The sequence below is a fragment of the Monodon monoceros genome, unplaced genomic scaffold, assembly GCF_005190385.1.
Source record: "Monodon monoceros isolate NGI ecotype Baffin Bay Population unplaced genomic scaffold, NGI_Narwhal_1 Super_Scaffold_5, whole genome shotgun sequence".
NCBI lineage: Eukaryota > Metazoa > Chordata > Mammalia > Artiodactyla > Monodontidae > Monodon > Monodon monoceros.
In genome coordinates this window covers 114,139,097-114,161,504 of record NW_021703782.1, presented here as the reverse complement: position 1 = coordinate 114,161,504, position 22,408 = coordinate 114,139,097, and the positions used below count along the sequence as shown (strand labels likewise).

Genomic DNA, 22,408 nt, shown 5'->3' with positions numbered 1-22,408 from the left:
CCCAGACCTGGTGGAACCCCAGACCTGGTGGAACCCAGACCTGGTGGAACCCCAGATCTGGTGGAACCCAGATCTGGTGGCCAGCTGACCCCTGTGGTCATGGGCTCCAGGGAGAAGAGAGTACACGTGTAGGCAGAAGGTGGTCGGGGACCTCGGACACGGGGATGCTCCAGCTCCAGCCTGAGTCCTGGAGGGAGGTTGTGCTGGCCAAGGGAGCCCCCGTCAGCCTTCCAGCCCCCAGACTGGGTGAGGGGGACACCATGTGCCTGACAGGGACTCTCCTCACAGACAGCACGTGGGGTGCATGCAGGAAGGCTGGGTAAGAGACAGAAACGAAGACCAGGGCCTTGGAGGATAGATCATGTCGGGACTGAGAGGAGCAGTGGAGAGTTTATCACTAAGCTACCGCAAGCGATCTTTGAGCCGTGTGAGTGTGTGCACCCTGAAATGCGCTATGAGGGAAAAAGAGGTACCCGTGTCTGGGATCGGGGGCAAGGAGGAGGCAGGGGCCCTGGTGAGGACTCCGCATTCCCCGGGAGGCACTGGGGCGGAAAGGCCTGTGGGAGAGGGGATCGGGACCCTCTCAGCACCCTGGCCCTCTGCTGTGTCATCCTGCCCACCCTGCCTACTCTCCACAGGGCCTCATCCCCACCTTCCGCCAAGAAGCCCCTCCCCCAAGGTTGCCGGTGCCCCCGGATGCCCGGTCCTGACCTACCCCGCGATGCGCCCCGGCCCCTCACCTCTGCCCACACACCTTCCACATCAGTGACCCTCCCCTACCGTCCTCCCGCGGGTGGGGGGCCCTAAGTCCTCCTCTAATAGCCCCTCAACCCCTGTCACCCTACATCCAGTCATCGGGAAGCCCTGCCTCCAAGGCACACCAGGACTGAACCCCTCCGGCCACCTCTGCGACCCCCACCCTGGTCCATGCCGGCCATCCCTTGGCAAGACCCCGCAGCGGACCCCACCTCGTTGGCACCGTTGCCCTGCCAGTCCACACACTCCCCAAGACGCCCCTTCGGTCACAGCCCCCTGGCCGCCGTCAGGTGCACTCACTTCTCCAGGTAAATGGCGGACAGGCTGCGGACCTGCTCCAACTTGCCCAGGGTCAGCTCCAGCTCTGAACGCAGAGTGGGGGCAGCGGGTGACGGCTCGGGCAGGGCCAGAACCTTCTCGGCCTCGGCAGAGAGCCGGGCAACCCCCTTGCCCAGCCCCTCCACCTCAGCCTGTGCTTTCTACGAGAGACGGAGCAGGAGGCGAGCTGAGCCCGCACGCCCAGCACACGGCACGCGTGCAAAGCCGGGGTGGGGTGCAGCACGGGGTGGGGGTGGGGTGGGGGGGTGGACGGGGCCTGCCTGCTGCTCGGTGATGCGCTGAGCGCACTCCCGCGCGGGCTCCTTGTCCAGCGGCAGCCGCAGGCGGTGCACGGTGCGCGTCTCGCAGGCCTCCAGCTGCAGCCGGATGTCCTTGAGCTCTGAGATGCAGCGCTGACAGCGGGACGACTCCTGCTCGCCTGCGGACACGTCCAGCTCACAGGCTGCCCCAGCCACGCCCTCCGCCGCCCCGCCCCCCACCCGGCGGCACCGCCTACCCTGCTCCAGGCTCTGCAGCAGTTGCTGGTAGTGGCGGCTGCAGGAGCCGTACTCGCGCTCAGCCTGCAGCCGGTCCTCAGGCCCGAAGCCAGCGGCGTCCTGGCTGTCCCGCAGGAAGGCCTGGTAGTGCAGCTCCAGGCTTCGCAGGGCCTGGCGCTGCTCCTCTGGTTTCAGCGTGCGGAACTGCAGACGGCACGAGGGCTGAGCATGGCCGCAGGAAGACCCCTGCTGCCCGGCACCACCCACAGTGCCCAGCGGGGCGGTCGTACCGTGACCAGGGACCAGGAGCGGATGAGCTGCATGTCGCGGCTGAGGCTCTGCCACGCCAGAAGGCTCTTCATTTCCGTGTGCAGCTGGTGCCACAACGCAACCAAGGCCTGGTGCTGGGCCTCCAGCCTGCCAGGTCGGGGCACAGTCAGAGGTGTCCGGGGACCCGCCCGACACCACCCTCTCCAGCTGCATACCCAGGACCACGCACCTGGCGATGGCCTCCTGGGCCTCCTGGTTGGGCGGGGGCACAAGAAAGCACACGGAGGGCACGGTGGCCTCGCTGCGGGAGCTGCTGAGCACCTTCCAGTAGAATGGCTGTGCAGGGCCTACCATCTGGCACTCGTCACCCTTGTGCACGGTCACCTGAAGCAGTCAGAGCATCGCAGCGTGGCCCCACCCACACCCATGCCCACCCTGCCCGGCCCACCCTGCCCGGCCAAGCCCTCACCTCCACCTGCTTATAGTCGCACACGGCCAGCAGCGGCACGCGGCCCCGCACGGGGTGCGCTGGGTTGCGGGGCTTTAGCTGCACGATGGCCTTGGCCCGCTTGGCCAGGCCCGAGAGGTGCCCCCTGTACTCGTTTAGCTGTTCCTTCTCGTCCTGCAGAGGGAGGGGCAGCTCAGAGACCATCACCCGGCGTCAGACACCGAGCGCCCAGACGGGGGTCTGTGAGGACCCACGTGCCCACCCCGGGAAATGCAGGAGCACCCCTGGACCCCCCAACGCCCTGAGATCCTGCGTCCTTCCAACTGCCCCCAGAATGCTGTGGGGCTCGGCACTCAGCCAGGACAGGCGCCCGGTCCCACCGACACTCCTTCCTTCCCAGTTAGGACCGAAGGGCTTCCCCAGCCCCCCTCACATGTGGCGTCCTTCGGGGGGGGGCCCACAGCGTCCTCTCCCCTCTGCCCTCCCCTGTCCTGCTGTGGAAGGTCGCCCACCTCCTCCCATCCAGCCACTCTGAGGGATGGAGGACCGTCCAAGGCTGCAGGTCAGGGTCCACGCGGAAGCTGCCTGCACCTCTCCCGCCCCCTCCTGGGCCAATGCTGCCACCGAGGGGGCCTGCTGGACCCCAGGCTTCGCTGACCCTCACTCCTGACCACAGGAGCTCCAGGCGGCAGGGCCTGCCAGCCTCCTCTCTCCTCCCTCACTCCCTGCCCCAGGGCACCTGAGCAGCGCACTCAGCTGCCTCTGTGTCCCCCTCAGCCCTCCCGACTTCGCCTGCCCCAGACTGTCAGGCCCAAGACGCTGATGGACCTGCCCGTGGTGACATGGCTGGCAACAGAGCAGCTGACTCAGGCCTCTACTCCCTTCAGGGGCTGTGTGTGGGGTGGGGGGGCTCGTACCAGCTCTGGCCAGCCACCTGCCCCCAGGCCAGGACCCTGCCGCTAAGCTCTCGGTTCACCCATACCCCCGCCCCACTGTGCTGACCTCCAGCCCCTATCGTGCCTCCTGACCCCTGCTGGCAGCTCTAGTCACCACTCTCCGCCTCCAGAGGGACCTTTCCAGAGCATCGATGCAGCCCAGACACCAGGCCAGCCTCTCCCTGTGCTCCCCTGGCCCTGGACCCTGCCACCTCGATGCCTGCCGCTGCCTGTGCCCCTCCAGCCCCACAGGCCAAGAGGCCGGGCCTCAGCGTCTGTCTCTTGCCGGGCTGCACGGCCCTGGGCTCGGTGGGGGCCTGGGTGGTTGGCTCACCTGGGCGTCCTGCAGCAGGTCCTCAAGCCGAGTGACGGTGATAGAACGGTCACAGGTGTACTTCCTGCGCAGCGTCTCCTGCAGTTTCCGCAGCTGCTCCTCAGCCTCCCGCACGTCCGAGAAGAACTGCGGCGGCAGAAATGTGTCACGCTAGGCCAACAGCCGAAAGCCCCCGGCCAGAGCTGCCCCAGCACGGGCCGGAGGGGCTGGGCCCAACAACCGGGAAGGATTCTGATGCGAGGTCCGTGGGACAGTGCGTGGGGTCAATTATCCACGTCCGCACGGACACGGGGAGGGGCCCCAGATCCGCAGCGGTGGCCGAGAGGCTCCTCGAGGTCACTGTAGCAGAGCCGGGGGTTGGGGAGCCCAGTTCTCACCTGGAAGTAGGCGGTGTTGTCCTTTAGGTGCGCCTCGATACAACAGCACAGCTGCAGCATCCAGCTCCACTGGGTCTGCAGGGCCGCCTGGAAGGACTGCAGCACAGCACGTGGCCCCGTCGGGCCCTGCCCCGCACAGGGGCCCGGGGGGATCCCCCCAGCCCTGCCCCACCACACCAGGGGGGCCCGGGGGGGTCCCCGCATCCCCACCCCACCTCCGCCGTGGGCCGGGCAGGGTGGTCTTCCCGAAGCAGGCGGTCGCCGGTGCCCTGGATCTCTTTGATTTTCTTTTCTTTCAGCTCTAGTTCGTGCATCAGGGCCTGACATGGAGGGAAGGGCTCTCAGGGGCGGTGCCAGGGCCGCGTCGGGGTCCACCCGTCTCCTGCCAAGCACCACCCGGGGTCTGGAGCCGGACCCGCACTGGGGAGGGCAGTCGTGGGAGGGGAGGGCCCGGAGGCTGGCCACCTGCCTCACCGAGTAGCCCTCCTTCTTGGCGGCCATGTTGGTGTTGCGGTCGCTCCAGTCGAAGCCCACCTCCTCCTCCTCCCTGTCACTCAGCCACATCAGCTCCTTGGTGGCGGCGGCCACAAAGCCATGCAGGCTCTCCAGGGACCGGAGGCGGGCCTTGGAGGAGCTCTGTGAGCAGGCAGGCGGGGAGTGTGTCAGCCCCGCGCCCCCCTCCCACCCCCGCGCCCCCCTCCCACCCCCCCACCGCGGCTCCCAGCCAGCTGCCACTCACGAGCAGCCTGGCGTACTGCAGGTCCAGCCGACCCAGGCAGTCTCGGTAGGCGCCCCGGGTGGCCGGGGAGAGCTGGCCCTGTGGGAGGTGAGGAGGGGTGAGGCCTGTGGTAGCCAGGACCTGGCCCACGCCCACCGCCCGGCCCCCACTCACCTCGTCAGTGCGCGCCCGCTCGATCTTGGTCCGGAACTCCTCGACCGACTGGTGCAGGCCTCGGTGGCTGCCCAGCTGCGCCTCCACGCTGGGCAGGTCCACGCCCCACTCAGCGCTGTCCAGCCGGCGCTGGTTCTCCTCCACCCAGGCCAGCAGGTCCTGCAGGTAGCGCAGGGTGGAGTCCTCGAGCTCGGGGTGCCTCGGCGTGCTCCGCAGACGCAGGTTGTACTCGGTGCGGATGGCCACCAGACGCTCATGCAGGCGGTACACCCTGTGGGCGGGGCAGGGGTCAGGAGGGGTCAGAGGAAGCGGGGTGCCCTCCCCAGGCCCTGGGGGTGGGGGTGGGGCCTGGCCCACCTGCGGTACATCTGCTCGCCCTGAGGGTGCCGCCCATCCTTGAGAGTCTGCACGTCGTTGAACAGCGTCCGGATCATGCTGTCCGCCTTGTCCAGGTCCCGCTCCAGCTCGCCTGCCCGCTGCGGGGCCTTGCCTGAGGCCAGCAGCCGGACATCCTGCAAGGTGGTCGCCCTGACTCACAGCCTGGCCACCCCACCGCCCGCCTGCCTGCATGGGGCTCCCCCGCTGCCTCCAGGCCCACCCCCATCCTTTCCCTTTCCTCCCCGTCCACCACGGCACGTTCTTCTGATGTTTCTGGCGAAACCTGCAGCCCCCACCTCTCTGAGGGACCCAGGACAGGGTCCAAAGGCCTCCACTAGGGCCCAGGAGCCGGACGGTTCGTGGTCTTGTCCTCCAGCTCCCACCCCTGGAAAGTTCTCCCCAAGAGAGCCCCTGTCCAGGCCCACACAGTCCTGCCCCTCTGGGCCCCATGGGTCTGGGTCCCTCCAGACAGCAGCAGCTCAGGGCGGGCCTGGTGCCCAGGAGCCAACTCTGCCTGAAGCTAGCGGTCAGAGTCTGCTCCACACCCAGAGGGAGGAGCGCTCAGGGCCCGCCTCCCTCCCCCAAGCCTCCCCGTCCAGGCCCACCCTCGTGCCCGCCCCTCACCGACTGCAGCAGGGCGTCGGCCTGGTTCAGCTGCTCTTCACACAACCCGGCCTCCATCTGCAGTTTGCTCACGACACGCTGAAGACGCTCTAGTCTGCGGCCCAGAGCAGCCACGGGACCCCCAGTGAGTGGCGTCGGCCACCAGGCTCCCCGCCGCAGAGCGCAGCTCCCCTCCTGCTCCCGGCCTGCCCGCCAGCCTGCCTGCGGCCCACAGCTCAGTGTGGGTTTCCCAGCCTCGGGGAGGGGACATTTCCTCCCCAGGCAGTGACTCACCCTCGGGGTGGCTTCCCTGCCACCGCAGGGCCCCACCCGCCGCCCAGCTGCCCCGTCCACCCCAGCGCCCGCCCACCTCTCAAACTCGCTGCGGAGCTGCTTCTCCCGCTCCAGGATGGCCACGTGCAGCTTGCCCCACTCCTTCTCCACATCCAGCGGGTGGTAGCCGGGGGGCATCTTGAGCTGGCCTGCTTGCACCGCCCCCTGTGGGCAGGGGCCTAGCTCAGGTCTGGGCCAGCAGAGGCTTGGGGGTCACCCGGTCACCCGGGCCCCCGGCCCACCCGACCTGAAACAGCCCTGGTCCCAGCTCTGTGGTAAGGCCGGGCCAAGCCTGCTGGAGGGGACCCCATAGGCCCCGGGCTCCCGGGCAGCTTCACTCACCTCCAGAATGCCCCCCGCTCCCCTCCCTCCAGGACCCCCCTCACCTCCAAGGACTGGTAGATGCCCTTGGACCGGTTCTTGTCCGCCTCCTTGGCTGGAAGCTCCGTCTCCTTAAACTTCAAGAACTGGCACCACAGGATCTGGGGACAAGAGGTGTCAGCAGCCAAACCTGGGGCCCCACAGTGGGCACAGGACCCCGGCTAAGCAGAGAAACCCACCTCGATCTCTTCAAAGCTGGAGGGGAAGCGGCGCTCCTCGAAGCCAGCCGTGTGTGCCCGGATCCACTGCAGCAACAGCAGCACCAGCTCGCGGTACTCCTGCCAGCGCAGCTGCAGCTCCTGGGGAGGGGGGCGACAGGCCGTCAGGGGCCCGCCTATCCCCCGCCCGCCCCGGGCCTGCCGGCCGGCACTCACATTAGCTTTCACCCCATCCTGCACGTCGGGCACCCGGGGCATGGCATCATACAAGGATGAGACGTAGGTGATGATGGACTTCTCGTCGGGCTGAGGGACGTCCACATCTGCGGGGGAGGAGGGTCAGAGGGGCCTCAGCGAGCGGCAGGGGAGGAGAGAGTGAGGCGGGGGCCGCGGCACGTACCCTCAGGGTCCAGGAGCCTTGTCACCCCCAGGTCCCGCTCTGCCACGGAGAAGGCCTGGTCCAGGTTCTCCAGGTTGGTCTGACGATACACCTTGTTCATGTCGATGAGCGTAGGCCTGTGGGCAAAGGGGCGGGTGGGGCAGGCAGGCGGGAACACAGGGGCAGTGAGGCCCACCGGGCAGGTCAGCGCACAGACATGCCCTCCACAGGCCCCCAGAGACACAGAACCCCCAGCACACGCTCATCCTGAAAAACACCCCCACCCCACTAGCGTCCAGTCCCACCCACCCAGGCAGCCCACCTGCAGGTGCTGCACACATTGGGCCCTGGCCCCAGGAGCTCAAGGGGCCTACAGTGAGCACAGGCACAGGGTGGGGTGCCGGTCAGCCTGGGCCCCCCGCAGGGCCGACCCCACACAGGCCCCTTCTGGGGTGTCCACGTGGGGCCAGCGCTCATGGTTCTGAAAACCAGCAGGCTGCTGTCCTCTGGCCTCGAGGAAGCCGGCACGGCCTCAGGAAGGTCCCAGGAGGAGGCGGGAAGGGCGTGCGTAGGGCTGGGCCTACTCGCCTGCACCCTCCCAGGGAGGCGGGCTGGCGCTGGTGCCTGTCCCCGTGGGCGGCAGACGCCTCCTCGCCCCCACTCGTTTGAAGTTGCCCAGCTGAGGGGCTGCAGGGATGCCCCCGACCCACAGTGCCCTCCCTGCCCCGGGCCGCGTACTTGTGCCGGTGTATAATGGCGTTGAAGAGGCGGCCATCTCGCCAGCTGGAAGTGAAGTTGTCACAGCGCAGGCCCTGGAAGCCCTCTACCATGCGCTGGGACCACAGCAGCAGCTTCTCCTTGGCTGTCATGTCCTCCGACTGCCCGCTCACCTGGATGTCCGAGATCTGCCCCACACAGCGGGCAGGAGACGGGAGCTCAGCCACGGCCACCGACCTGCCCGGCGCCCAGTCAGGGTGCACGGGAGCTGCCAGGCCAGCTGAGGCAGGCTGGGGCCGCAGGGACCCGCCACACCTCAGTGTCACAAGCCGAGGCCACTCTAGGCAGCAGCTGCCACAATGTCAGGCCCCCAGCCCCTGCCGTCGCCACATGGTGGGTGCCCTGGGCTCCCTCCTCCTGGGGCACACCCCGCACCCCGCAAGGCAGGCATGGATCAGAGTTGGTGGATGGTGGGCGCATGGAGCTCACCCAGAAGTCCCAGGCCTAGAAAAGGCTGTCACGAGGGGCAGGGGGCGGGGCAGGGGGCGGGGCAGGGCCTCCCTGGCTGCAGGCCAGGGTTATGTCCCGGGGACTGAGCATGCGCGGCCACAGCAATGCCCGGGCCCTGCACTCGGTCCAATCCTTCAGGCCTGGGTCTGCCAGCCTGTCTGCTCCCCCACCTGCCTGGCCCTAGTTATCTGTCTGTCTGTCGGCCTGCCCGCCTGTGTGACTCAGCTGCTGTGCCAGCCAGGCTCTGCCTGCCCAGCTCTCAGATTTGCGGCTTCCTGTGCGGGCCAGGCAGGCAGTGGGTGAGTCAGCCCGTGCAGTGGGGTGCTTCTCTAGAACCTTCCCTGGGGCAGGAGGCCACACCAAGAGTAGAGAATGCATTCCTCTGCAGGGAGGCTCTGCGGGCCCTGCCCAGTCAGGGCCAGAGGGCACGGGATAGGCAGGCCTTGGAGAGAGGCCTGGGCCTTGAGGCCACGGAGCTAGCACAGGGCAGCGGCACGGGCTGACGGGAAGGCTCCAAGTGCCAGGATGCTGAGGGCCCCAGCTCCCAGGCCGCATGCCTAGCCGGGTGCCAGGCCAGCCCCGCCGGAGACTCCGGGGGCGGCAGAGGGTCAGCGGGCGGCCATGCTACCTGGAAGTGCAGGATGATGGTCCAGATCAGGCCGAGGGTCAGCTTGGGGTTGCCATCGGCAATATCATCGTTCCTGATGTTCACCAGCTTCACCTGCGAGCAAGCTGCCCTCAGTCGTGCCCCCGAGCGGGCCGGAGAAGGGGGGCTGGGGCCTGCGGCCAGGTGGGCGGCATTACCTGGCGGTGCCGGAGATAGTCCAGGGCGATCTGCACGTTCTGCAGCTTGTGGAAGCGCATCCGGCCCTTCTCCCGCGGCTGGGAGGGGAAGCAGGGCCGGTCAGCGGCCCCAGAGCCCGGTCACAGCCCGTCCTACGGCTGCAGCGTCTGCCCGCCCTCCGAACCCCCAAGGCATCCATAGTGAGGGTCTTCCCCAGCGGGGCAGCAGCTCTTTCCTGACCCGGGTCCACCCACCCCAGCTGGGAAGGGGGGGCCGCTGGCCCAGGGGCCAGGCCCAGCAGGGACCAGGCTGCGGGAAGGAAGGAGGGGGAGGGGAGGAGACAATAGCCAGGAAGCCACGGGGGAGGGCGGTGGCTTTGGGGGAGGGGTCCTCCTGCTGGGTGGTGGCAGCCCCCGGCGGGTCTCAGGCCCGGCCCAGGCAGTGCAGCAGGCACGATGGCAGGCAGCTGGATGCAGGGCCGTTTGCCAGCCCAAGTGCCATCGGCCCTGGGTGAGCTGGGCTCCTGGTCTCAGGGAGCCCACGTGCCGCCGTGGCCAGCGGGCACAACCACTCACCAGGCGCGAGCTCCTGATTACGTCCCGCTCTCTTGGCTGCCCGGCCAGAGCAGGGCAAAGGGTAAAGGGCAGAGATCAAAGTTCAGAGTCCAAGCAGCAGAGAAACCAAAGCAGAGCAGAGCGTGAGGTTACGGTGTCAAGGCTCCAGCACGGAGGGCAGCAGGGCTGTGCGCCGCGGGCCGCTCCCAGGCCAGGCCCGACACTCCGGACCAGGAGGCGCAGTGGGGGGCGAGGCCAGGCTGGACACGGAGAGGGCACGGGGAAAGACCCCAGGAGGGAACGCAGGCGGGGCCTCAGAGGGGGCGGGCGGTTGGGCGCACGTACCAGGCTGTCCCCTGAGAGCACCTCCAGGAGGGAGATGAGGTTGTGGCCATCACGGAGGTCTTCATACAGGTCACTGATGTGCCTCTGTGCCTGCAGGGACAGAGGACTGGGCTGGCTGCAGGTCCCCAGAACCACCAACAGGCCCAGAGGGCATGAGGCAGGGGCCCACAGAAGACGCCCACCCCCGAGGAGGCACCTACCTCTGCCCTCCAGTGCTACACAGAGAGACCAGGAGAGACGGAGAGGAGGAGGAGGGGGACACAGACAGGAGGCAGGAGCGAGCGAGGGGAGGAAGCACACAGAAAAGGACAGGTTTCAGAGGTGGGAGGTGAGTTCCCAGGGCAGAGAGGGATGGCCCCGAGTGGCTGGGTGGCAGGAGGGGCGCGGGCCCTTGTTCGGGCTGGAGGGCCAGGGGCACGCTGCTTCACCCCCACCCTGCAGTCTCCTCAGCCCCTGCGACACGCGCATGCAACGCAGGCACTTCACACACCCACGTGTGCGCATGCCACCAACCTTGATGAGGTGTTTGTTGACCCACTTGGTGAAGGTTTTCTTCTGCACACGGTCCCGCTCATCTGGAGAGACAGGGCCAGGTTACCTGGGGCCTGGGAGGAGCCCTGCGAGCCCCCAGGAGGTGACCACCACGCAGATAACAGTGGCTGGCGCCTGAAGGGGGCCTCAGCCTCACAAGGCAACCCAGCCTCCCTGCCCCTGCCCAACGACGCCCTCCTCAGCCCTGGACAGGTGGGGAGGGGCCAGGCACACGGTGCCCACCGCTGGGTCTCCTTACTGTCTCCCCCTGAAGCTGGGAGGGTCTGGAGCTGGCTGCCGCACCTGGAGCCACAGCACACAGGTCCCGGCCTGCCCCTCCCCCCCCACAGGCTGCCTCCCAGGGCCCTGGGCTGGGCAGGGATGCGGCGAGGGTGAAGCTCTGTCCTCCCCACAGGGCAGTGGGCCTTTCCCGGCACACAGAAAGCCGTCCCCCCCCCACACTGCCCGACACCCGAGGCCCACAGGCCACTGCCGGCCTCTCTGTGCTGGGCACGGGTGGCTGGCCCCCCGACCCCGGCAGCTCTGCACCTGGGCCAGGACACAGCACGCTCCCCGTGGCGCCAGCCACCTGTCTCAGTCTGTCCCCCAAATTCAGACCCTCAGAGTCTGGGCCCCACCCCACCCAGTGCCACGTTTCCCACGGCAGGAACTGGGCCCTTCCTGCCCCACGACTGCCCTGCCGAGCGAGGAGTGCCCGCTACCTTTCTTGCCCTCTGAAGCCCTGAGCACAGCCAGGTAGAGGTTGTCCTCCGAGCTGGTTCTCTTGTGACCCAGGCCCTTGGGCTCTGGCACTTGGAGCCAGTTCTGAGACATGATGCCGCGCCCACCCCTTCGGTGCTCTGTCCCTCAGTCCCCAGGTGCTGTGCTCCGGCACACAGCGGCGAAGGTGCTCGCTCAGTGGCTCAGCTCAGCTCAGCTCAGAGCCCAGTCGGTGGGGCCACGCCCGGCCGCAGTACTCCCCAACTGCTGTCCCCGCCCCTGGAGCCCCACCCCACCCTGCACAAACCCCAGAGAGGGAGTGTCCCTGCGGGAAGGAGGAAGGTGACCCCTCCCCCATGGCCACACCCACAGCCCGACAGAAACAGGAAACCCAGGGGTTTCCTCACCCACCCAGCCTGCTGCAGCCCCCGGCGGGACCCGGGGGTACAAGGGGACCTGGCAACTCGCCGGAATCACAGGGAACCACACGCCTTCCTCATGGCCACTCCGAAGGAGGGCCCCCCCACAGAGAGGGTACCTGAGTGCCGCTGGGCCCAGGGAGCCCACGGGTCACACCTCTTGGGCAAGCACCGGCTCAGGGCTGCCGAGCCCAGGGCTACCCCTGTGCCTGCCCACACTACCTGCTGGAGGGGCTCTAAGGAGGGACCCCCAAGCTGAGTGACACCTGGCTTGGGGGGGTGCAAGGGCCCATCCTTTCCTTGCAGCCCCCCTAAATCATCCCTTCTCATAGACCTACATGCTCTCTGTGGGGTGGGAGCCAGGCTCCACTGTGCCCCTGGCTCCAGGGCCACTATGGTCCAGTGCCAGGCGGGCCCTTCCTGAGCTGCCCACCAGGCACGTCCTGGAGCAGTGCCCCATCCGAAGGCAGAGCACACAGCAGGGCGGGAGGGGGCACATAGCCGAGCGCTGACTCACCCAGCAGGACTGCCCAGCCCTGAGCCGCAGGAACTCTGCCCCACGGTAGGGAGGGGGGGTCTGGGGCCAGAGGGGAGCACGGGGCGGGGGGGGGGCGGCAGCCAGTGAGTCAGGGATGGGGAGGCCCCCCTCCCCCGCACGGTGACTCACAGGAAAGGAAGCCGCACCTGGGGGCAGTGGGGGCAGGATGGGTGGGGCGCACAGATAACAGCTATTTGGGCTGTGAAGGTGGGAGGACAAAGGGCACCAGGGTGCCGCCTGGCCTGCTCCCTCTGGTCTCGCACACAGCTGCCCCTGGAAGCGTGGGGACTGCCCGGGCTGCCCGACCACCGCAGGAAAGAATGCACCACCCCGACCACAGAATTTTCCAGTCAGATGTGATGTGATCCAGCTGTCAGCGCTGCCCCCCCATGCCCACAGCCTCTGCTCCAGGGAAACCTCACCCCACCCCATCCCCGCTTGCCCTTCTGTAGCCACAGGAGGGCGCCCAAACCCAATGGGGTAGGGGGCGCCCAAGCCCGGTGAAGCTTCTTACACCCCACCCCCGGCCCTAGGGGCACAGCCAGACTTCCGGGGCTCTGCCAAATGTCACATCCCTCCCGACCTCGGAGAGGCCCCTCAGGCCCCAAGCCCAGACTCTGCACCTGCTCTACACACCCCGCAGCCTCTGTGCAGGGCCTGGAGAGGCCCCACGGACATCAGCTCTTCACCCTCCAGAGGCGCTCCGGAATCCCAAATCTGACCCCACGCTAGCCAGCACTCCCAGGACAGGGTCACCGAGAAGGTCTAACACCCACTGCCCCTCCCCGGGTTTGGATCCTGCAGAAACGCAGCCGCTCATCCTAGCAGAAGTTCAAAAAGCCTGTACTGAGCACCTGCTGTATGCAGGCTCGGGGCTAGTCCAGCTGTAACAGGGAGGTGAGGTCTCTGCCTGCAGGGGTAGGGGTGTCATTCTGGGGAGGGGCACACACACGAGGCCCCTGGGAATGAGCCAGGAGCTGGAGCAGGGAATCCAGGACAAGCAGGACCCACTGGACTTGGTGAGCCCCCAGCCCCAGCTCCTTCTCCAGATTTCTCTCTGCCACCGAGGGGCCTCCAAGGATGCTGTCTCACCGTCTGGGATGGGGTTCCACCTCCTCCTCCCAAGCCTGGCTCCAGCGCCCGGCCCCCCTGGAAGCCCTCTTGCCTCTGAGCTCCCCCCAGGGTCTCAGAGCTCGTCCTCTCCCCCCTCCACAGCCCCTCCCTCCAGCCCTGCCTACTAGCCCCTCGGCCCTAGCTGTAGATGCTCCTGCAGCACATCTCAGCCGGCCCTCCCCAGAACATTCCCCAGCACTGGTGCGCCTGCACATCTGCCTGACCCCTGTCCTGTCCACCAGCCCAGCGTCCCCTAGAGCTGCCCATGCCCTCTGAAGAGTATCGATGCCCCCTCCTACAGATATGGAAACTAAGGCTGGAAGCCCCCCACGATTAGTGGAGCCGCTCCTGGGACAGGAAGCTTGCAGACGGAGAAGGGTACCTCGGCCCAGGAGAGGCGGGAAGGCGAGGGCCTGCAGCCCCGCCCCCAGCTCCTCCCTCTCCCCTCACGCGGCCGACTGCCAACTGCCTGGTGCCCAGAAGCCGAGGCCCAGGCCCAAGCCGCCCCGCCCACCTCCCCCTCCCCCTTCTCCAGAGGGAACAAAGGGGCAGAGGGGACCTCACTCCGCCTTCCTCCCCAGGTGTTTCCGGAGCTGAGCCTGCGGGTGGGGCTGCACTTGGGCTGGGCAGCACCCGGCGGAGATGACAAGGAGACAGAGGCAGGTGACCCCCCTGCACCACCACCCTCCAGCCGCATGCACCCACCTACGCAGCACAGCTGCCCGTAGAGGTAGCCCCTGCGGGCCTGCTCGCAGCCCCCATCCAGCCAGCACGGCCGTTCCAGCACAACCTCCTTCTGCGTGGCAAGAGCGACTCCCGCCCCCCGTGTGCCGGGCGCAGCCATGAGCAAACGGGACAGTGCAGCGTCTGCTTCCCAGCCCACCCGTGAGGCCGGGGCCGCCAGCTCTTCTCTCCACACCCTCCCCAGCCGCGGCGGCGGGCCAGACGCCGAGAACCTGCCCCCGGCGGGCGCCCCGCCCCATGTGAGCCTGGAAGCCGCGCCCCTACGTGGAGGGAGAGGACCCGGCTAGGCCTGGGGGACTGGGGGCAGGGGGAGGCTGCCCTCGAAGACAAAGAGGCCTGGGAACTCCCTAAGATAACCGCTCCCGGGGACAACGCTCCCTGCAGGATTCGAGGGAGAGGCTGGGGGCAGTGCGGGGAGCAGGGGCTGAGACAGCCGGGAACAGAGCAGGAGGGGCACCAAGGGCAGCAGGGACGGGGAGCAGGCTAGGACAGCGGCCGAAGGGGAGCCCCTTCCCCACGTAGGGACAGGGCACAGCAGCAGGCTGAGGGAGGGAGGGCCAACCCACAGCAAAGAAGTCCTGGCCCGAGCGTTTTTATTGACCGTCCCTGCAGCTGAGTCACCAGCTGCTCCCCAGCCCCCAAAGCCACGCCTAGAAGGCCCATCCGGACTCAGACCTAGGGCCCAGCGGGCCCAGCATCCCTGCCAGGGACCAGCTCTGGCCACCCCCACTGAGGGCAAGCCTCCACACTCCAGGCTATGCCCAGTGCGGACCAGCAGGTCCCCAGTGGGGCAGTCCCTCTGGCCAGAACCCCAGTCCCCATGCCCCCGCCCCCCAGCTCATTCACTTGAGTGGAGGCCCCACCCTCCTGGGCTGCACGCAGCTGCTGCCAAGGGCTACAGCCCAGAGCGGGTGACCTGGAGCAGGGGGCGGGCAGAGCACAGCCAGGCTGCCGGTCCCAGGCGTTCCTAGGCCCTGGCCATGGGCGCTTAGGCACCTGCCTCACCTCTGCGCAGGGGCGGGGAGGCTCCGCCCAGGCCCATCCCCACCTCAGTCCTGGGCAGGAGCTCTCCCAAGACCTGCCCCAGGACACCCGGCCTGTACCTGCCAGCTGCAGTTTCTGTGCACAGTCACCTGTGCTCACCCTGTCCCTGACTGCTAGAGAGGGACCTCCCTTCCGGACTGGACGCTCCTGCACTGCCCCTGCCACCCACTCCCCACCGGTCCGGAGCCCCCCCTCCCAGCAGGGGGCTCCAGGCTGATGCAGCCACAGATCCCCGGCCCTGCCCAGAGAAGCAGGGCAGGAGGCGGGGGCAACACCGCTTCTGAGCACGTGCCAGAGCTGCTTCCCCCGGGACGGAAGGGGAGGGCGTAGGGAAACGCAGGGGCGGGAGGGAGGCGGCCCCTTGCCCGCCCCGCCCTCAGCCTCCTGACGGGGTGGCGGCTGGTGACAGCAGCCCGGGCAGTAGCCACCAGCGGGCTTACCTTGCTCATCCTGCGCCCGCCGGCGCCCCCTGTGCCAGTGCCACACAGCGGCCAGGGTGACAACGTGGCCCACGACCACCAGGGAAGGGAACAGACTGCCCGACGGCTCCATGGCTCTGGAGAGCAGAGCAGGCGGAATCGCCCTTCGGAAGGGCTGCTCGAGGCCGGGCAGCCCCCTCCCTTCCCCGAGCGGAGAGGACGGTGGGGGGTGCCCGGGACCAGGGACCGCCCCCTGCAGGACCGCCCTACCACCGTCAGCCAGGCGCCCAGAGACCGGCCCTGGCGCTGCTGCCGCTACCGCTGCTGCTGCACCAACTGTGCTCCCGCCAGCCCCCCTCTCTCCCCCTCCCGGCCGCTCCGCGCTCCCCACCCTCCCACGGCGGCGCCGGCTCAGCTGTCCCAGCGCAGCTATCACGCTGTCACGCTCAAGGTTAGCGGGAGCCTTAACCCCTGCCCACCCTCGGCCACACCCGCCAGGAGGAGGGGCCTACGGGGAAGCCAGGCCGAGCGGCAGCCCCCCCAACAGCCTGGGCCCTGGGCGGCCTCAGCACAGTCCTGCCCCCACCCCCACCAGGAGGGCGACCGTGGTGCCCGAGCACCCCACTCTGCCTCCAAGGGTACCCTCTGGTGACAGCTGCCAGCACCCCAGCCCTCGCTGGCCTCCCAGGCTGGCAGCTGACCTAACCACCCTCAAAGACAAGTGGCCAGAGCCCCGACGCACGCCCCTACCCCCCACAGGACAACAGACAGGGTGCGGGGGAGGGGCCCAGGTGCCGGCCTGGAGAGCAGACCGTGCACAGAGGTAAGGACAGAGCCTCCCACCCGCGGCCCCAGCCGGGCTTTCGAAGGCTGCCCCACCTACCCGGCACAATCTTCATTGGGGACAGTGGCGGGAGCCCACGGGTCCGACAGGGAATGGGTACGGGGTGTGGGGAGGGTCACAGGCCCCTCGGAGGGAGCAGTGAGCCCGGCAGTGGCGGTGGTGCCGCTGACAGCAGCAGTGCCTGTGTCCGTGGGGGAGGGGAGGGGTGGGCAGGGGGCCCGGGGGATATAAATATCCAAGGAGGCCCAGTGAGGCCCGTCATGTGTCCAGACTTAGAACATGACGTGCAGAGCGAGGGCACCTGGGCCCAGAGCCTCGCTGGAGCCCAGGCTGACTGGGCGGCGCCACCCCACCACCCGACGCTCCCCCCAGGCTCCCACAGGTGATTCTAATAATAAGAAGCCTCCTGGAACAGGCCGAGCACCGGCATGTGGGCCTCGGGGGCTCACGTCCCCCTTGAATGGGGCACAGCCCCGCCCTGCCAGCCCCGTGGGGTAAGGACAGCAGTGGGGGAGCACTCGGAAAGGCCACACAGGCAAGGGCTCCCCCCACCCCCCTGCACAAGTCACAGGACGCAACACCTGGCCCAGAGGGACGGGACGGCCTCCCCAAGGTGACATCTCAGGTCAAATTGGGCTGGGCCACGTAAGTGCCCGCCCCCCAGCTCGGGCCGTGCCTCCCCACCCCAGGACAGTCCCAGTGTCTACGCTGACCCCACCCAGACCCCATCAGCGGCGGGTCTGCAGAACGCTTGGGGCCAAGGTACCGGCCCACATCACATCCTGGACTGACCCAGGCCTCAGTGCGCTCAGGAAACAGGACGTGGGGGTCACGGTCCTTCCCCTCTCCTCCCAGCAGCCTGGACCCCTCAGGCCCGAGCAGACAGAGCACTGGGGTTGGTACCCCATTTTGTAGCACTTCCCCTGTGTCCAGCACCATTCTATTCCAATCCTCAGAGAAAGCTACGGAGTAAGCCCCGTGTATTACTGCATCGTACAGATGAGGAAACCAAGGCACAGAAAGGATGAGGGGCTCACCCTCGGTCACACAAGGCTGTGATGTCAGCCCCGGCGGTCTGCCTGGAGTGTGTGGTCAGCCTGTAGCAAAGCACGGCAAACCACACTTGGCCTCTGGCCGCCGGGACAGAGGCCCCCTGGTCCACATGGGGAGGCCAGGGGCAACGAGAAGAGGACCGGAGGGGTGAAGGGGTGGAGGGCCAGGCCACCCAAGCCTCCTGCCCATCAACCCCGTGCCTCAGAAACTCACTTCTGAAGGAAACTGGCCTGCAGCAGCCAGCTCTGGAGGCTAGGACTGGGCTCCTCAGAGGAGTCAACAGCCGGGGGAGAACCGCTCCCAGAGGCAAGGGTGTCCCTCGCTCGAGGGTGGCGGGCAGCACCCCCCGCCCCCCGCCAGGGACCTGGGGCAGGGCCTGCAGCTCCCGGAGCCTCCATCCCACACCACACACGCCCGGGCACCTCTGAGAGGGAGCCATGCCCATCCCTGAGTCCCGAGTCCCGAGTCCTGCCCCTCCAGGGCCCCGGCCACAGGCTGGAGGGGAGAGGCCTGGATCCCTCCCTCCCAAAGGCCTGCAGCCCCCGCCCAGCCCTGCCCTACCTTGGCCCAGCTGAATCAGCTCCTCCATGCTGAACCTGTCCATGGCTGCCGACCGGTAGAGAGGAAAGGAAGGGAAGGCAGGAAGGAGGGAAAGGATGGGAGGTGGAGGGCAGGCTCGCTGGAGCCCTGGGAGCCGTGGCTCCTCCTCACGGCCACCCCTTAGTCAGCAAGCCCAGCAGAGCCGAAGCTCAGCGGATCAACAGGTCGGACCAGCCTGCCTGCAGCCCCTGAGCCCTCAGGCGGGGCCAGAGGACCGGTCTCCCTCCGGTGCCTGCCCAGCCCACCCCGGCCCACCCCGCAGCCTCCCCCTTGCTGCACAGGCCCCACCAGCCTGCGCCTCTCCGGCCTCTCCTGGACCCCTCCCCACCATATCCCCCACGACCAGCTCAGGCGCAGCCACCACAGCCTCCAGCCCTGACAAAGGTGACATCTCTTCACTGAGTCCCAGCCTCTGCGCTCCTCCCCTCCCCGGGCGCTGGCCTGCCCAGCCACCGCAGAACCCAGTAGAAGACAAATCTAATCGTGCCCCGCGCGCCCTGCTTAGAAAACCTGCCAGAGTTCTGCAGATTTCTCCGAAGACAGCCCAGACACAAAGCTGGAGACTCACGGAAGGCTGGCTGGGGCGCCACGCGCCGTGAAAAGGAGCACGGCAGCTCTGTGCGCTGACTCTGTGTCCCCTGCGTGGGGGACAAGCCGCGTGGGAGAGCCAGGTGCACAGCGGGGTCAGGAGAAGCAAGACCCCAAAGGCCACCTGCGTCTGCCGTGTAAGACGCTGTCGGAGCAGCACAGGTGCTGAGGGCGTTCGGATGGTACCTCTTCTCTACAAAAGTTTCAGTTCACTCTGAATTTTAAGCCACGCCAAGCATTACCACTTGAAACATAAATGAAATTCATATATAAAAACCCATTCCACGAGTTTTCTATCACACAAAGCAACCCCAAATTCCTCGCCCTCCCGCCACCTGGCCTCCCTCTGTCCCTCCTCCTGCCAGGCGGCTCTTGGCCAAGCGTGGTCCTCGTCACTCCACACAGGGGCCCTCCCTGCTAGCTCTGCATCCAGCCCATCCCCAGACGCTGGGGGCTCCCGGGCAGGGACTCGGCCTGGGTCTGGCTGGTAAGTGGCTGAACAAGCGAGTGGACACCTTCCCACTTGGAGGAGCAGACCAGCAGGGCACAGGTGGGCAGGTGGCCTCACGGTGGGGACCGTTGCGCGGCAGGCACAGCTGACTGCCCTGCAGCGTCCGTCACTCCCCAGCCGGGGCTGGACGTGCACAGGCAGCCCACCTGACCAAGGCCACTCTGGTAAGCAGGGCGGCTGGCCCCAGGGGCTGTTGACCTGGTCCTTCTGCAAGCTGACTGGGGGGCGAGGCTGTGAGGAAGGAGGCGGCTGTGTGGCTCATCACTTGATAATTTTTAAAACTCTGGGAAGTCGATGGTTCTAAATGTCATCAGAACCTTCCTAGCCAGAGTGTGGAGCGTCACAACCCCTGCAGACCTGGATGTAGCCTGTGCCATACCCAGCACCCAAGGCGCCCTAGGCGTCCTCCTGTACCCAGAGTGGCACTCAGATCCTGTGCTAGGCCTGAGGGACCAAGGGGAAGGGGAGCCCACACCCGCCGGCCCTGACTCATCCTGGAGCTGGAGCTCATTTCCTGTTGGAAACTCTGAGCTGCCACCGGCGACTGCGGCCGGGAAGGGAAGACTGAGTCACCTCCGTCAGGTCTGCGGGGTCCCCCCACCCCCCCACCCCCGCTCTGCCCACTGCAGCCACACCCAGTCTCCCCTCCTGGCCCACAGCCAACTGCCCGCCCAGCCACCATGCCCAGCCCAGCCAGGCCACAGACAAGGAAGGAAGGAGCGAAGGGGAGGGAGGGGCTTGCGCTCACCACACCCCTGACCCAAGAAGGGGGAGAAGGCTTGTCCACCAGCCACTGAGCAGGGTAGGGGCAGCAGCGAGGCGAAGGTTGGGGGAGAAGGCTCAGGCCGAGAGCCGGCCACCGGGTGCTTGGTCACAGCTAACCAAGCACCCAGCGAAGCACTACTGACTCTTTGTGGGTGTCACTGTCACCCCATTGACAGGAGCTGGAGAGGCCGTGTGGTGAGCCCGAGGCTGCCCCTCTGCCCACAGCCTCACTGATCCTCCCAGATGGGCTCCCACACCTAGGCCCGAGTTTGCAGGTCCAACCCAGACCAGGCCAGGGCCGGCGCTTCCGCTCAGCACCTGGGCCTGCGCCTGGGTCCCCAGACCACATTCATTTACCTGGCAAACTCCTACCCACGCTGCTAGCCTCACCCCAGGCCCCCTGCCCACCCCTCAGAAACCAAGTTCCTCCCCAGGTAGTGAGACACAGAGACGGAAGCAGGTGCGGGCTGCCCCACCTCAACGCCAAGGCCAATGAGCTCCAGAAGCGCATGTGTGAGCCTCGAGCTGCACGGGACCCTCTGCCCATCTGGGTCCTGCAGCACAGGTGCTTAGGGACAGAGGGATGCCACAGAGCAGGGACACAGCAAGGGCTTGCTGGCCACCTCTGGGACAAGAGGACCTGTCCCATCCTCTGAGACCTGGCTCCCGCTGGGAAGGATCTGCCTAGACCCCAGGCTGGGCCCTGCACCCGCCATGCCTTGGCCTCAGGCCCAGCGGCAGATGTTCCTACCTAGGGTCTGCTCTTCTCGCCCCAACCCAGGGCTGCCCGTCTAGGCCATCACCAACCCCAAGCCGACCAAACGGCCAGTCACAGTATCACGTCTGTGCCACACAACCATGGGGGCAGGTGCCACCCCAACTGGACAAACTCAAGGCTCAGAAAGGTCAGGGAGTCACCCACACTGTTGGAGAGAAGCTATCCCGCTGTCCCATCCCAGCACCTCCTCTGCATGCCCCCACCTCCTGCTGAGAGGGCCTCAGGGCCGACAAGTCGCCGGGCGGGGGGAGGGGGAGATGCGGGGGGGCGGGGGGGGCGAGCAGGGCATAGGACAAGGGCAACGCTGGGGAGAGGGCTGACGGTGCGGCCAGGGCTGTGTTAACAGCTGGTCCTGCCAGTCCAAGAACCACAAGCCCCACCCCTAGCTCCGGGGTGTGCCTGGGGATGGGCTGGCAGTAACCCACCGGCTCCTCCTTGGCCTACCCACCCCAAGGTCCTCAAGCCAGGAGGAGGAGCCCTATGGGTCTACTGACCAGAGCGCGCAGGCAGAAACAGCGCCCCCTGCTGGCGGGAGCAAAGCTTTTGCACACTGGCTGCCCACCCCAGCCCACCAGGCCCAGGCCCCAGCACCCCCTCCCATTCCCCACCCTGGGGCCAGGACACAGCTACCTGCGGCTGGGGCAGGCTCCGGGCCAGGCCTCGCCAGGGTCCCTGGGGTGGTGGCGGGCACCACAGGGGGCTCAGGTGCCCCCTCCTCAGGCTCCTTCCGGCGGTAGACCCACCGCTCCTCATGGGTAGGGTCCTCGGCTGGCAGCGGCCCCCGCTTGGGCGGGCAGCCCAGGGGACCCTGCACGGCCTGCACGTGGGGGGTGCGGCGGGCAGGCATCACCATGGCGACAGGGCGGCGCACCCGCTGCAAAGAGGCGGGCACGATTTCCGGCGGCAGGTGCAGGTACTGGCGCAGGTGGGCAATGCCCTCGTTGGTGAGGTACCAGTAAAAGTGGCGCCAGGCGAAGGTCTCCCGCACCAGGCCCCGCGCCCGCAGAGAGGCCATGGCGCGCGTGACCTGCAGGTTGGTGACACCGGGCACGTGGGGATGCAGGCTGCGGGGCCGCCGGTCCTTCTTGGCCACCATCACACCCTCGCGGAAGAGCACCTCGTAAATGGTCCGCAGCTGGTCCAGCGGCATGAGCATGCCGGCCACCATGGCTGCCTGAGCCGGTGAGTCGAGGGCGCTGGCGAGTCGAGGGAGGCGGGCGGGGCACAGGGAGGAGGTCCAGGAGACGCCCTCGGCACAAGGTGCAACCGGGGCCGAAGGGTAGGCAGGCCGTGGCGCTGAGCTCGAGGGCGCGGGCTCCGGGCTTGTGGCTCGCGGCGCCTGGCTCTCTGGCTCCGTGCGATTCCTGCCGGCACTGCGGCCTGCCCACCGCTTGCGCGAGCCTCCCGCCTGCCCGCCCTTCAGGACGCCCAGGCCGGCCCCCTCTGACTCAGCAGCAAGGGCGGCCCCTCCCACCCTCAGCTAACAGGGCCCCTCGCAGAGTGGGGGGCACCTCGCAGCAGCGGCCATCCCCAAGGCAGGCCCCCTCCCCTCCCAGGCCCGCGGCTCCACGTCAGAAATTACATCAGTTTCTAAACACTTCCTTCAGGGTTCCTAAGATTAGGGGGAGGGTGGACGGGAGTGGCTGTGGACCCAGAATCTAAAAGGCTGGCAGAAGGGAAGCAGGAGAGGAGAGAGCAGGAGGGTCCTTAGGCCCAGGACCCAACTCAGAGTTGTGGTCTCAGAGCCTCAGGGATTCACAAGGACCTGAAGA

At 67.6% G+C, this 22,408-nt stretch overlaps 1 protein-coding gene across 8 annotated transcripts in view; it reads right to left on the bottom strand.

Moving 5' to 3' along the window:
- The window catches only part of PLEC (plectin), a 58,532-nt gene that overhangs the window by 13,436 nt on the left and 22,688 nt on the right, over positions 1-22,408 (bottom strand). For 4 of the 8 annotated variants that reach the window (XM_029202119.1, XM_029202118.1, XM_029202124.1 and 1 more), the window contains 24 exons: positions 10,483-10,544; positions 9,970-10,059; positions 9,091-9,168; positions 8,915-9,007; positions 7,798-7,964; positions 7,081-7,196; positions 6,897-7,003; positions 6,702-6,821; positions 6,528-6,623; positions 6,179-6,306; positions 5,830-5,923; positions 5,185-5,339; positions 4,828-5,098; positions 4,675-4,752; positions 4,410-4,571; positions 4,151-4,255; positions 3,936-4,031; positions 3,559-3,684; positions 2,311-2,463; positions 2,071-2,225; positions 1,862-1,988; positions 1,592-1,775; positions 1,356-1,513; positions 1,057-1,235 (listed from right to left, as the gene is read on the bottom strand). In XM_029202119.1, the coding sequence (XP_029057952.1) occupies positions 1,057-1,235; positions 1,356-1,513; positions 1,592-1,775; positions 1,862-1,988; positions 2,071-2,225; positions 2,311-2,463; positions 3,559-3,684; positions 3,936-4,031; positions 4,151-4,255; positions 4,410-4,571; positions 4,675-4,752; positions 4,828-5,098; positions 5,185-5,339; positions 5,830-5,923; positions 6,179-6,306; positions 6,528-6,623; positions 6,702-6,821; positions 6,897-7,003; positions 7,081-7,196; positions 7,798-7,964; positions 8,915-9,007; positions 9,091-9,168; positions 9,970-10,059; positions 10,483-10,544 (3,100 nt within the window). Of the gene's footprint in view, positions 1-1,056; positions 1,236-1,355; positions 1,514-1,591; positions 1,776-1,861; positions 1,989-2,070; positions 2,226-2,310; positions 2,464-3,558; positions 3,685-3,935; positions 4,032-4,150; positions 4,256-4,409; positions 4,572-4,674; positions 4,753-4,827; positions 5,099-5,184; positions 5,340-5,829; positions 5,924-6,178; positions 6,307-6,527; positions 6,624-6,701; positions 6,822-6,896; positions 7,004-7,080; positions 7,197-7,797; positions 7,965-8,914; positions 9,008-9,090; positions 9,169-9,969; positions 10,060-10,482; positions 10,545-11,222; positions 11,485-13,995; positions 14,850-15,518; positions 15,759-21,266; positions 22,112-22,408 lie in introns of those variants that run through there. The other 4 variants (XM_029202117.1, XM_029202123.1, XM_029202120.1 and 1 more) reach the window with 4 other exon arrangements.